The sequence below is a fragment of the Temnothorax americanus genome, unplaced genomic scaffold (assembly GCF_048541705.1).
Source record: "Temnothorax americanus isolate GAGA-0224 unplaced genomic scaffold, ASM4854170v1 Scaffold1, whole genome shotgun sequence".
NCBI classification, from domain to species: Eukaryota; Metazoa; Arthropoda; class Insecta; order Hymenoptera; family Formicidae; genus Temnothorax; species Temnothorax americanus.
Genome location: NW_027509230.1, coordinates 5301320 through 5316650, shown reverse-complemented (window position 1 = coordinate 5316650; position 15331 = coordinate 5301320). Strand labels below are relative to the sequence as shown.

Genomic DNA, 15331 nt, shown 5'->3' with positions numbered 1-15331 from the left:
CGGAATCACTTGAACGCCTGATGCTGGGCGGGAAGGGATCTAAATGCGTAGCAATGCGTAGTGTCGTGACGTCATGACTGCTCGTGCGCACGCCCAGCGTTTTCCACCTATCCCTCTATCGGTCATCCGCGTGGGGGCTTTTTGAACGCAATCGGATGCTGTGCTGGATATATCTGTCATTTTCTGTCTCTTCTATAAACAAAGAAAATATTGCTTTTCTTTATAATTTTAGATCGTAAAAATAAGTTGGACGCGGAATGGTGCGCGTGCCATGCTTTGTGGTCCCTGTAATCCTAATATATGTGGAGGTTCCTTATACAACCGTTACTGGTCAAGTGGTGAGAGATAGAGGCAGTTGAGGAATAAGGGACAAGAGGCCGAGAAGGATCAACCGTGTCCAGATTTGATAAAGGAAAGCAACAACGAGACGGGTATCCCGTCGTGGAAAGAAAAAAGTGACGCGGTAAAGAAAAGCGAACGAGGAGCAGTCGAGTCTTTTCGCCGGGACACGCGGTTTGCTTAACCAACATGTACTTATCACTTGGACACTTGCATTTTGTTGAACAATCAAAAGTTTGTAGTCTGAATAGGATAGTCTATTGACATGTCCGGGAATCGCGTAGGACGTTGATCAATTTGTATATGATTGGACTAAAAAGTAAGGTAATCTCTTATTTCGATTAATTAAATTATATTTATTGTTCTGTATATGTCAACGTATTAGCGCATATTAAATCGTATAAAGACTATCGGTTGTGTAGCTTGTAAGAAATTTTTTGTTACATATACGTATGCACATATGACAGAGACCGATTCATTCAACGGAACATAATTATTTCATGTATATATATAATATAATAAATATATAACGTATATAAACTGTGTTATGTGCATTTTACTTTCATACTGCTTTAATGCTCTAATATTTAATTTGGAGCAATAGAAATTCTAGAAAATGTGCGTGTTAAAATATCAAAATGACATATCACTATTGAAGACTTATAAACATAGTTTACTTAATACTAAACACCAAGATCTTCTGTTATCAACCTTCCTGCGACTGCCAAAGTTTTAACGGTCAACCTATGACATTAAATTTATGACTTATTACTTGGATGTTTTATATGTATATTCATCTACAATGTGAAATACTTTATTTAAATTTGCACTGAATTGCTATTGTCCATGTCGTACTGTCCATATGAATGGTAACTATAGAAAAAGAACGGTTCTACAATCTAATTGCACAATTATAGAGAAATATTAATTTATTAAACATCCATAAAGATAAATTGTAAATTTAATGTTATATCATGAGTTAATCACTGATATTTACGAAAATATCATTGAGACAGTCGATGTTTATATAATATCTCTTCAATAATTTAAGAGTTTGCCAATTAATAATCATGAATATTTATTCTGAACAATTCTTATAAACGCTATCTTATCGATGATTGACTAAAATCTATAGGAACTTCAAAATGTTTACTCTAAAAATTGTACATGATAATCTTTAGACTTGACAAATATTTTTTGAGAGGATACAAAAAGGAGATACGTCGATAGCTAGTACCAAGTTATGGCCGTTGCACAATGCGACGATAGCGATGAAATTTCTGACGAATTCTATATCTATCGCCTTGTAGCCAACTAATCAGCATTCAGATTTGTGCTGAGACACGCGTTTCCAGTTTTAAAAGTTTCGAGTCTACGATATATTTGTATTTTGACGCTATTGCAATCGCTATCGCCTATCGCTACTGCCTAGCATTGTGCAACGGCTATTAGTATCAAGAGACATGTCGATAATTCTATATAAAACGTTTTTTTTTCTTGTTTTATTCGCTTTTCTGAGAAAATATTTCTTGCCTTTACATAAATAAGATTAAAACACAAGATAAAAAAATGTCTCTTATCCTATTGAGGTACTAGTCGTGAGGAACGTATTTGAAAAAAGATCCTTAAACTATTTACAAGAATTATCTAGATTATTAATATTTACTTGACTTTTAAAAGTTCGACGTCATATACAAGTGTGGAACAAGGAGGGACACGTGGTTTAGCGCCTCTAGATCTCTTTCTGTAAAAGAAAAATGTACGAAATTTACATATTTTTCAAAGTAATGTGACAGACATCACATTTGATTAAAGAGATTGAAAAAAAATCGTGAAGATAACCTTCATTAAAATATAGAACCGTGAAACGAATTGGAATGCACGATCAAGCGGCATAAGCGAATGCTATACATACCCCATCATTCTCGGTGGTATTATAAGACGACGTTTTTCGCCAACTTTCATTCCAACTATTCCTTCGTCCACACCGCGGGTCACACAACCCGCACCGAGTTTAAATCTAAAGCCACGTCCTTCTAAACACCGATTGACCTTTGCTACTTCAGACCCAAGCATGAAACGAGCCATATAATAAGTTGTGACAAAATTGCCCACTTCCGCGACTTTGCCGGCGCCAGGTTTTAGCCGTTCCACTCGTACACCACTGGACATAATCCATTTATTACTTCCTTTCCGCTCCCGTTTCTTTTTCTTCTTATCTTTCTGTTTCTCGACAGCTTCTTCTCCGGTTACTTTCTTCCCTTGCCGTTTTTCATTTTTTTCTTCCCCTTGAGATGTGTTTTCTTCATTTTGCATCTTCATTTCATCATCATCACTATCGCAGCACGACGATGTTGACATATAATAAGTAGTATCACTGGAAAAGCTACTGGATTCATCGTAATCAGACTCGTCCTCATCCTCATCGCAATCAAACTCGTCCTCATCCTCGTCGTAATCTGAGTCGCCCTCGTTCTCATCGCAATCGGAGTTATCCCCATTTTCAATGTAATAATTATTCTCCTCAATAAGTTTTCCTAAATTTTCTATATTCCGATCACAATTATCATCATTACTGCGATTCTCATTGGAGTTAGCCGACGGTTTCGCGCGCTTTGCTGCCTGGTCTTCCTGAGAATTTGCTTTTCTTTTCGACTTGGCTTTTCTTTCATTTTCTTCGTATTCTTCTTCTGGATTTATCTTTTGTACCAGCCAGGATCCGTCTGCATTTATCTTTTGTACCAGCCAGGATCCATGTATTATTCTTTGGTATTCTACTTTCTCACGGTTCTGTTTCAAATAGTCCTTTGTGTCGTCTATAGTATTTATGTCTTCATGTATATGCGCAGGTATAACTTTCGATATCACAGCGCTCGGATCGCTTAACTTGGGATTTTTGTAATACCCAGTTAAGTGTACGTAACCTCCGCCATTGCACGAAAGTGTTATAAAAGTTCCCTTTTCCATGTGTAAGTTGAGCGGTACTTGCCACACGTTCTTCTTGTTTAAAGAGCAAAGCAGATATCTCGTTGGATTCCCACCAAAAACCACCATTACTTGTATTAGACGATCATCTGTGAAAAAAAAATAGAGACGATAAGGATTTTCAAGCACAATTGGCTGCGTTCAGCAGGGAAAACTGTTTTGCAACAAGTTGTAAAAGTCGTGAATCTGATTTGTGTACGCTTTTAATTTTAGCCGGAGCTAAGAGTACAACACACTCGTCAAATTCACGAAAATTGTAAACAACAGTTGCAAAGCTTTCTCTGCTGAACGCAGCCATTGTCGCGCGGGATACAATTCGCGATGCAAATAAAAAACATCCGATACAACGCACATTTATCCTGACTTGCTGAAATCTTGGAAGTCTTTTCTATTGCTGCACTGGCTGCATTAGTTCGAGAAGTGTGCATGTCACGCGCACCGTACATTTTCAATACTGACAGTAAATAACGCGGTCACACGTTTTAGTACGTGAATAATTCTTGAAGCTAGTGCAGCAATAGAGAAACAGACCCTCTCTTGAAATGACATTAGAGAGGAGGAGGAGGAGGAGGGGTTAAGTTTTGGGATAATACTTTCACTACCGAGCGAAATAAAATGAAAAAAATTAACGCCCCCAGGGCAAGGCTTTTTCGAACTGTATTTGTTGTTATCGTTCGAATTCGCATCGCGTGTACGCCGTTACGCGCGAACACGTAAAGATGTATATGTACATACACGCGGTGTGACGTGTGACGTATTAAGATGGAAACAAAGCGGGTTTCAGGTATGCTGTTGGGATTTCACGAAAGCGTCGTAAGTTGTATATCTTTACCGGTCTTCGAGATGTCCAGACTCGCCATGGTCACGTGGAACGGCTCTTCCACCCGCTGCGAGTACTTCTTGCGCGACTGCATCACCAACGCTGTAATACAAGTGACACGCGGAATTTTAGGCCTAACGTCACGAGAGCTCTTTCACGATTTTCGTCTCGACGCAGTCGACACGTGCAGCCAGATTCCTCGATTCCAAAGCGGACGGAATAGCGATCGCCTGGCCGCGATATATTCACGGATTTTATTAGCATTTACAGAATAAATTTTCGTGTGCCTTACACCAAAGCATGTTGACTGATTATGAGCTCGTCGCAGAATCTAGAATCCTTCGGGACTCCAAGAACGGAAGACTGGCCGGCCCAAGAAAGCGAAGTTCGTCCGTCCTGGATGACTCCCACCACCAAACAAATGCGGTCGACCGGGTTCGAATTTCGAATACTTCGAATTTACTTATTATTGCCCGCGTGGTCACGTGCAGCGGAGGTGGTATATCTCCTGTCGAACGAGAAAGATTCCGCGCATGCGTGGTAGCGCCAACAACGACAGGTTTGTTCGTGTTGCTTGCGAACGTTGGGGGGAGGGAGAGAGAGAGAGATTCTAAGTGCAAAAAGTGTAAGCGACACAAACAGACCTACGAATTTTACGAACATACTCTTTTGCGATTGGCGCACGCTTCTCGCTCTATACCAATCGAATTCTCGTAATGAGAAAGGACTGGCACACACGATCGTGGCCCAAAAATTACTAGCACCGTCGACGACAGCACGCTCTACTGCCTTTATGCATACCCTTGAACTATCATTTTTGTTTTATATATATATATATATATATATAGTATTATGTGTGCTTGATCTCCTTCTGCCACGCACACATATGCATTCGTGCGTGCGCTCTACATATGTCCATACATATGCACATATATGCACACACACACACACACACATACCTGACAACCGCGTTTTCTACCAAGCGTCAAACGTCAAACGTTTCTCGCGTAATTGCGGGATGTTGGGGACCGATTAAAGCCCTCGCTCCACAACTCGCAAAACACGGCTATTTCATGCGCGCTACTTAGCTTTCATTTCATTCGCACACATATGCATACGTATATACATATGTATATGCACGCATACATACGTACGCCGCACCTGAATAGATCCCGCATTATATAGCGCATATATTTTTTTTTTGTAAGCCCCTGTCCGCGCGGAAATGCCTTTTATCCGCGATTGATTCAACGTCGCCGCACGCCGCACGCGTCTGCACGCGCCCCCGTAGCCGTTCGCCGGACGGAGCCGAGAGCCGACTCCGACCTCCGACTCCGACCGCTCCGACGTTTACCTTATACGTTGGTAAGAATGAGAGAAGCGGGGCCGTGGAAAGTGGTGGATTAGAAATTTTGCACGGCGGGGCGTCGCGCGAGGTGCGATTTGCGATTTTTGCGCGTGTGCCGCGTAACGAACGCGCGACAGCCGTGTTGCTCTGCCATCGCCGCCGCTGCCGCTGCCGCCGCCGCCGCCGCCGCCGCCGACGACGACGACGACGACGGAAAGTCATGCCGCGCTCGGATCCGCGCAATTATGAGAAGGAGCCCGTTGTGCGCGTATCGCCCGAGAGTCCAATGCTGTTCTGAGGGGAACGCGGCCCCCGGGCTCGTATGTACGCTTGGAACAATTTATCGTGTCCCGCGTACAGGGCTTCACGGCGATCGCCCGTGAAACGTGTCGCACGTATCATGAATGTGAGTATATTTAGTCGGCTTGAGTTGCCGAATCTCAAATTATATTTATTCGCGGAGTATCTTTTGCTCCGACTGGTCGTGCGCCTGGTCGAGGAATGATTTTGCATGCCGACGGTACAATAATATCTTTGCGTTATCATTATGCAATTGTTGTTCGAATAATTTCACGTATACTTGTTTTATTTATTATAGTAATTATATGTAAACATATAAATATTACCTGTCAATATCAATGTGCCAGCCGTGGAAAAATTACAGGACCCGATTATGCGATAGTGATTAGTCGCAGTCCTACTCTCTCTCTCTTTCTCTTTTGTATATAAATTATTTTCAGAATATTCCCGTTCTACATTATTCTGGCAATTTGATTATGTAACTCACGTTGGACTGTTGACCCAAAATCTTGGTAAACTTGTATCTAATGACATTTCTGAAACGTAATTATATACTTTCGTATCTATTTGTGATTTGAAATGCTAATTAACATAAGGCCATTTTTGCAAGAGGACCTCTTTTCAGCTGTACTTTCTTATATTTCAATTGGTACATACGTATAGTTCAGATTTTACAAAAGTACAAAAAGTGAGGGATACAGGAAAGAAGAGAGAAACGTGTATTGGAATTTTGAAAAGCGCAGCTGAAAAACATAATCCTTTCTGTGATATGTTTATAGTATATATCTTAACAAAAACTTGATTTATTTATGTATAAAAAATATATCCATTGATGAATAATTTGAGTGCAAGAAAGATATATGCCTTCATAAATCTTTATTACTAATAATCAGCGAACTTTAGCTTAAGCTAAATAGCTTATATTAGCTTACCTTGAATAATAATAATCTTATGTACTTTTAAATGTTAGGTTGGTGCATACGAAATGTCGGATTGTCGCCAATTGAAAATATTGGTATCAATATTATGGTCATATTAATTTTATAGCACAATCTTATATACAATTAATCATTTATCGATATAGTTATGATCATTATAGTTATTGTGCTCATAAAGCTTAAAAAAGAAACGCGTGTTTAAACCTTATTTCGTTTAAATGAGCTATTTTTTTTTTAAAGAATATAATGTTTTGATTATATTACTCATTCAAATATCCAACATTTTATATGCACCAACTTAATATATTGATGAAACATGTATATCTAAAATCACTGTGTGCTGTTTTATATTTATTTCAACTTATTTATACTAATCTTTAACCCCCCCTTGGTTGTACAATTGTTTGTATTACTTTTGGATATAATAATGTTGTAATTTTGACGTAACATTAATTTCTATCTTTTATGTTTAAATATATGTATGAATTATATTAAATTTTACAAAATAAAGATATCAAGTAGGATTCTTTACAAGTTTTTTATCGATTGAATTATATGAAATAATTGTCAGCAAAGCATTGTGTGTTTTTATAATAATATATTGACGTAACATATAATCTGTTTAATTCTCAACGCAGGTGGTCAGCATAGCAGAGAGGTGGTGTCGAGAAGGTGGTTGACACGCCTTCGTATATTTGAGATGATCGAGAGTGTATCGCGCAGAGCGTTGAGTGGCTCCAGTGGGAGCTACCACGTTCGTGGTGCTGAATTAGCGAGGAATCGCAGACTAAAATCTTTATCAGCCACTGTTACTTTCCTGGATGAAACGCAGCATACATTTCAATTAGATGTAAGTTCATAATATCCGTTCAAAAGGTCTAATATAATTATATTCAAGTAAAAATGAATGTACGCATTACAGAAACGAGCAAAAGGACAAGTCCTATTGGACTTAGTGTTTCAACATTTAGAACTTATTGAAAAGGATTACTTTGGTTTACAATATGCCGAAAATGGAGTTAGCGCAACTATTCCTACGTCTGATATGATGGTAACGTATCTTAAAAAGTTTTAGATTATTTACTTTATTACAAACTTTATAACAAACATTTTTTCCTTTCATTTTATATATAAAATTTGTCTGTAAAATAATATAGTTAAAAAATATTTTATTTAAAAAGTTATTAATTTTAAAACAAATATTTGCAGAGATGGCTGGATCCTTCTAAACCTGTGAAAAAGCAGATAAGAAGTAAGGGTAAAGATCCTATTTTCTTAACAAAACATCTGTAATTATATGAAAACTAAATATATTTTCTAATCAATTTTCTCATATATTATACAGCTGCAAACATACAATGTATATTTGTTTGTTACAGGCGGACATTTCTTTTTTAAAGTAAAATTTTATGTATCCGACCCTAGTAAACTGCAGGAAGAATATACCAGATATCAGTTCTATTTACAAATACGTAGAGATATTCTTCAAGGAAAACTTCAGTTGCCACCTAGTACTGCTTGTTTAATTGCTAGTTATACAGTTCAGTGTAAGTGTATTTAAAGATAATACGATAATTTTAATCTTAGACTGCAAATCAATAAAATAAGTTGATAATTGAAATCTTTTTATTTGATGCATATACAGCTGAATTAGGAGATTATCATCCAGAGGAACATGGGCCAGGCTATCTTTCACAACTGCAATTGATACCTGGTCAAACAGAAGAAATGGAGAAGAAAATATCAGAGCTGCATAAACTGCACAAGTTTGTATATCTTTATATCCAATGTCTTGTAAATCTTATATAATTTGCTTTAATATTAAATGTATTCTTTTTTTATCCGTAGGGGACAATTACCAGCTGATGCAGAATTTAACTTTTTAGATCATGCCAAGCGTTTAGACATGTATGGGGTGGAATTACATAAAGCAAGGGTACGTAACTATATATTAGATCGAAAAGTATTTTTGTAAAGTAAAATAAACATAGAAGGTACATAGATACTTTGCTTGTCTTACAGGATTCAACAAATAAAGAAATACAGTTGGGTGTTACGTCGATTGGTCTGGTTGTATTTCAGAATGGCATAAAAATCAATGTGTTTTCATGGTCAAAAATAGTTAAAATCTCTTTTAAAAGAAAGCAGTTTTTTATACAGCTTCGACGAGAACAAGTGAGTTTAATTATTTGTTAGTTAGTTTAACGTGAACAAACATTTTTTTGTCACTTTTGCGAATTAACTAATTTATGTTGCAGTCTGAAAACTACGACACGTTATTGGGTTTTAATATGCAAACTTATCGCAGTTCCAAAAATTTGTGGAAAGCCTGTGTTGAGCACCATACCTTCTTTAGACTTCACAGTCCGAAAATGCGACCAAAACGGTTTCCTCTTACTTTAAGTAGTAGATTTACATATTCAGGACGTACGGAATTTCAAACGGTTGAAGATGGGAAACATAGAGCACGTGTAGAAAGAACATTTATACGGTAACTATAACAATTTGCAATAGTTGAATATTGTCAAATCTATATTCTGCAGGGATTTTTATTATTATTTTTTAAACATTTAGTTCACCTAGTAAAAAAATTGCTCATACTATTGCAACGGCACCTGTTAATGAGGACAAAGGAAAACTGACAATACCTCCTGGAAGACCTCCACGATCTTATGACAATAAGGTTCAATCCCTCGGTGCTCGCGAACCTCGTCAAGCATGGGGTGAAGGAAATCCAAGTGACGAGTTAGTTACATATGATAATAATATATGTATAAGATATTTTAAAACTATTCCTGAATTCCTCTCCTTTTAAGTATACATAAGTAATCAACAGAAGGTCAAGTAAATGATTAAAATTTTATTTACGAAATTTATCTAAATTTGATGAAAGAAATGATAATTGTTTTGGAATATGCAACATAATTTTTTACATTATGATTTATATAACTTGTAAAATCAATTAACAGTAAAAATAACTTGTAGTTGACGTTTATTTTTATTTAGCATCTTTAGTTTCATTTATCTCCTCTTATAGTGAAGGTGGTTTTTTATCTTTGAGGGAAGAAATAACAGGAAGCTACACACAAGGTGGAGCGTTTTCTCCAGCGTTAGGATCTCGAGTGTTCAGTTATGCAGACGATGATACAACTGCGGAAAGAAATATTTACGATTTGCCAGACTACAGCGAACCTACGAGTTCACCAGCTCCACAAGTACGTGTATCGAAAATACATATAGGTCCGTATTCTGGACGCACTTTTATCGGTAATGTGCGCTTTTTTCTGAGATGCTATAGTATATGAATTTATAACATCTCGGAAATAAATGCGCGTTTTTATCGGTAAAGAGAGTTGAAAATATGAACCATAATATCTAACAAATATATATAGATATATAATAAATATATTTTTTATTATTTTAGATATTAGAAGATGGTTTAGTAACCATATCTCTAACGCCAGACGAACAAGGTCGTTTTGGTTTTAATGTAAAAGGTGGATTAGATTTGGATATGCCAATCTTAGTATCGCGAGTAGCACCGAATACACCCGCTGATCGTTGTTACCCAAAACTGAATGAAGGAGATCAAGTACTTAATCATTTAATACATGCTTTTATCGGCATCAATAATTTAATATTTCTTTCTTATGTATTGTTAAACACAAATTTTATTTACGCAGGTTGTTTACATCAATGGAATCGATGTGAGTGGTTTATTGCATGAACGCGTAGTAAATTTAATACGGCAATCACGCGATCGTGGGTCTGGTGAACTTACTTTAACCGTCAGACCTAACGCCTTGTATAATGCATTAGCTGGTACTGACGAGACGTCCGAAGAGGAACCGCCTTATAGGTATAGAACTCCAAATCATAATTGTTTCTCCCTATGTATATTGAACTTAACTCTAAATCTAATTTATAATGAATTGCAAGGTATGTACCTGATGCGCCTCATGCAGCTATTGGATCTGACGCACTGGCCCAATCTATGTTACTGCTTGCGGACGGTCTAGCAAGCGGTGCTCTTATCGCGCAATATGAGCAGTTATATAGAAAAAATCCGGAACTTACGTCACTTGAATCGAAAAAGCCAGAAAATCAATCAAAAAATCGCTATCGGGATATTTCACCGTGTAAGTTGGTTTCCTCTATAACAAAAAAAGAATTAATTATATTAATAAATTATTAAAGATATTTTCACATCCATCTGAAATAAAGTAACTATTGAAATAATTTGTACATGTGTATTTTTTTTTCTTTTTTTTTATAGATGACGTTACTCGAGTAATCTTGATGGGATCTGCGAATGGAGATTACATCAATGCCAATTATGTAAACATGGAAATACCAGGTTCAGGCATTATTAATAGGTATATTGCTACGCAGGGTCCCTTGTCTTCCACCGTTGCCGATTTTTGGCAAATGGTTTTAGAAGCGGGTAGTACACTTGTCGTTATGCTCACAACGCTAGTTGAACGTGGTCGTGCGAAATGCCACCAATACTGGCCGGGATATAATGAGACTCTCACGTTAAGGAATCTCACGCTTACATCGACCGCAGAAAATGTCGAGGATACATTTATTTTTAGAGAATTCATACTTCGCGATGTTAATGTGAGTAAAGCTTTATATTGTCACAATTTATTGTATTCCTTAGTACGTATATATAATGTTTTATATCGGATAATATAATAATGTGCGTATTTTCACGTGGGGTATCTATATACATATATATATATCTCTTTACAGACTGGAGAGGAAAGAGATATAACACATATGCAGTATTGCAGCTGGCCCGATCATGGAGTGCCTAGTGATTGGCGACAATTTACTACGTTTACAGAACGCGTTAGAGCAGCTCGTACTGGAATAGTCGAACCAGCGGTTGTGCATTGTTCTGCTGGAATAGGGCGAACCGGTGTATTAGTTTTAATGGAAACTGCATTGTGTTTAATTGAAGCTAATCAACCAGTGTATCCATTAGATATTGTACGCTCTATGAGAGATCAGAGAGCAATGATGATACAGAATGCTGTAAGTCTTATTTATTTTTACCAATTTATATCTGTTTAGATAATATAAAATTCTCTGTTTATTTGAATGAAATATTTTTTTCAGAGTCAATATAGATTTGTGTGTGAAGCAGTCCATAAAGCCTATAGTGAAGGGATAGCCAAGCCACTTCCCGAGTTTAGTAGATGAAAATAAAAATTCAAGATGGGCAGCATTTTGTAATTATACCATTTTTTCTCTCACATCTTGCATCAAGCATCATGCCATTAGAAAGTAGTTTTATACTTTGACAATAACGTATAATATAATATATTTAATATACCATATCCTAGTAAAAAAAAAGCAGAGATGTGTTTACTCTGCGTAAAGTATATCTCTCATTTATACATAACTGACGTCCAGTTCTCATACACTATTGTAAAATTTTCATTTCTCTTTAATTTTATTATGCACAGAAGATCTATTTAGTATTTTAGTGATTTATTTTATTTTTTTATGCAAAACATTGTTTTGTACAAAATGTGATCATATTTTTTTGTCGCGAGTATTAATGCTTTATAATAATTTAAAATATTTCTATGAGACGCATATTTAGAAAGCCTTAAAAGAATGATATGTACTATGATATATTATTACTAAATTTGTAATATAAAAATAGATTTAATTATATATATATAACAAAAATTGTAAGATAACATATATCTACGAAAGTTTAATCGTAGATTAAAATGGATCGTAATTAATTTAAAAATTAATATATCTATATTTATATATATCTGCGTATATTGCCTTATATTTTGTCCTCTTCGATATTGTATATATATATATATATATATCTTATAGAAATATTTTAAATTTATTTTAATTAATTCAATTTTAATGCATTAAGTGGAAGTTGCTATTAATTAAAAACTGCTATCATATATAACGCAAATATCTGCATATATGTTAATCAGTTATATGTTAATCTCTTTTTTTGTGAAAATTTGATTAAAAACTTCGAATTTTCATTATTAGATATATTGAAAAATCATGAGATCAACAAAATAATATTAATGCATAAATTAATATATTTACATTACAAATTTGAAGTACAATTATGAAAATAATGGATAAAAAGTTTAGATACAATGACATAAATAAAAGGAGTATTGCACGCGACGTAAACAAAATATACACAAATTAAATAAATTTAATATACTAGATATTTAGCTATCACGTCAACTGTCAATGGATTTGGATGAATTTGGAGATAATTTCTCTGTAACAAAAAAATAGATAAACAAGTATGAAGAAATAAAAAACGAAAAGACGCGACAACCGATGTTCTCGTATATTTGTCATGCATCAATTGACTCCAAATTCGTTATGGCCAGTCTACAATGAGTCGTTAGTCGTTAGTAAGATGTCGGAAGAGAGTCGGAAAAAGTCATAAACGTGTCATAAGGCGATCGGAAGTCTGTAATCGGCAATCATAAGCGATTGGCCAAATGCCATCTCTTACGATCACCGATTACAGGCCTCCGATTGCCTTACGATACGCTTATAACTATTTCTTCCGACATCTGACTAACGACTAACGACTCATTGTAGACTGGCCATTATAGAAGCTATCAATAACAATTGACGCGATAAAAATTTTACGATTTTTGTAATTGCGAAATTTTATTCATCCTACATAAAGAAATAATCATACAGAAGCTATTTAAAGGCACAGGGCGAAGTACAATCTTCAATATTGGCAGCTCTTGCGGACTAACTACAGCTATCTTGTATACATAAAGAACATGGTTGTATCCGAAATTAATCAAAAAGTTATGTAAAAGCGTGAAAGTTATTGCAGCTTCTTTTTATTATATGATATTAAAAAAGCAGTCAAACAATTTAAATACTTTAAAAATCTCACTTTTTAACTAAGAACGTTTTACATTCTTTGAAAAATATGCATTGATCAAAATCTATATGTAACTGGTTTCTCTAGATAGGTATACTATTCAAATTACAAGATTACAATTCTTTTCTTATTATTAAATGTTTATTATAAATGTGGGACACTGTATTATCTAATAGATATGCGATTTTATATATTATTTATTTTTTACACAGTGTAAATCCGATGGATATACTAACATACATATCTCTTTGTATGAAGCTTTCAATTTTCTAGTTAATTTCACGAATCTCACGAGCTCTTTTCAATATATTTACTGGACTCTTTAATAATGTAATACTTCATCGTATGTATTAACATCAGCATTTTATAATCTATTTTTGTATTGATACAAACTCGTATTACAATAAAACATTATTAGAACAATAGTCTATAATCTTTCATGCGTGGTCAAAAGGATAGAAGTTTGTCTTTAAATTACATGAACATACAATAAATTTTTCTTTCTATTACATTTGCTTGCTCTTTCTCTTTTGCGAAACTTTCCATCAACAATTGACTAATATTCTTTTTACAGTGCATGAAAGAACGGAAAAGTGAAACATCTGTCTTTATGTCAATATACTCGATATATGATAAATCTAATTTGGCAAAACTAATCAAAATTGCTGAGAATTATTTTAATATGTAAAGAAAAAATTAAGAAACGCCACTAATATATATACGTATATCATAAAATATGTACATATTAGAAAACAAAATTATCATGTATGTATATGTGTGTAAATCATAAACCTTTCCCTCTTTGTTTTATGTTCGTCCTATAATATATTTTCACTATCTATATTTTATTATATACTGTATACAAAAATTAACATTTTGTACATGTATAAATCAAACCCACACACAAACAATATAAACCAATTAAATTTATCAATATATTAAGATAAAACAAGTTGATGCCATAAAAAGGTGCAAAGGATGTGCATGCGTGGAGCAAAAATTTCGAATACATTAAAGACGATAAAAGCAATATGTAATGGATTTAATATTTATACTATTTACAGATGTACATTAAGAGTTATGTGTCACAGGTCCACTTATTATTTAACTTAAGATAATTGTACAATTGTCTGTGTAAACACGATATGCAATTCTCCAAATATTTTTTTTTGTCTCTATATATGCAAATGAAAATATTTTAATTAAATATATGTTATATTACATCAATGTCTTTACACTTTGCAATATATTGCATTAAAATATTTTTCCAAAATTTATTCGATATATTGTGCATGTCGATTATATATAGAAATAAGTAATAAAAATACTTTGTCAATTTATTTTAGATACCATTTACATACCATGATCAGTCAAAATTTTAGACTGTAGTGCCTTATATATATTCTCCCCGAACGCCCCGAACACACAGTCATGTTAAATACGAAGTAAAATATTCGATTTATGTGTTGCTTGTGTTGTAAAATTTTACTTTCAAATAATACAAATTAACATATAAACAACCATTAATATAGTAAGTCACAAATCTTGATGGTAATAAAATTTATAGATGTCTAGTCTCGTTCATATATACTTTTGAAATATAAAATAAAACTATTATGAGATAGTCCTCTGTAAATTACTTTTTCCCCAAATTCTTTTTTATAATTATTTGTATTTGATTATAAATA

The 15331-nt window shown here is 34.6% G+C and overlaps 2 protein-coding genes across 9 annotated transcripts; one reads left to right on the top strand and one right to left on the bottom strand.

Moving 5' to 3' along the window:
* Positions 1-714: 714 nt before the first annotated feature.
* LOC143897252 (46 kDa FK506-binding nuclear protein-like) lies at positions 715-5634 on the bottom strand. 4 transcript variants are annotated; one of them, XM_077405761.1, is made up of 5 exons: positions 5499-5634; positions 4437-4652; positions 4157-4246; positions 2255-3413; positions 715-2083 (listed from the first exon to the last, which is right to left on the bottom strand). In XM_077405761.1, the coding sequence occupies exons 2-5, from the start codon at positions 4444-4446 to the stop codon at positions 2002-2004; spliced, it is 1341 nt and encodes a 446-aa protein (XP_077261887.1). In that variant the 5' UTR covers positions 4447-4652; positions 5499-5634; the 3' UTR covers positions 715-2001. The 4 variants fall into 4 exon arrangements, with proteins under 4 accessions (XP_077261887.1, XP_077261877.1, XP_077261905.1 ...); XM_077405751.1 differs by lacking the exon at positions 5499-5634 and adding an exon at positions 5104-5269; XM_077405779.1 differs by lacking the exons at positions 4437-4652; positions 5499-5634 and having other exon boundaries at positions 4060-4201.
* On the top strand, positions 5619-15267 carry Ptpmeg (protein tyrosine phosphatase Meg). 5 transcript variants are annotated; one of them, XM_077405570.1, is made up of 18 exons: positions 5619-5898; positions 6233-6335; positions 7369-7580; positions 7653-7781; positions 7940-7988; positions 8110-8277; positions 8376-8496; positions 8579-8666; positions 8753-8905; positions 8989-9221; positions 9305-9475; positions 9768-9945; positions 10155-10322; positions 10414-10589; positions 10670-10869; positions 11007-11350; positions 11486-11770; positions 11855-15267. In XM_077405570.1, exons 2-18 carry the CDS (start codon positions 6320-6322, stop codon positions 11936-11938), a joined length of 2775 nt encoding a protein of 924 aa, XP_077261696.1. In that variant the 5' UTR covers positions 5619-5898; positions 6233-6319; the 3' UTR covers positions 11939-15267. The 5 variants fall into 5 exon arrangements, with proteins under 5 accessions (XP_077261696.1, XP_077261679.1, XP_077261688.1 ...); XM_077405553.1 differs by lacking the exon at positions 6233-6335 and having other exon boundaries at positions 7377-7580; positions 7940-7982; XM_077405562.1 differs by lacking the exon at positions 6233-6335 and having other exon boundaries at positions 7377-7580; positions 9792-9945.
* Positions 15268-15331: the final 64 nt, after the last annotated feature.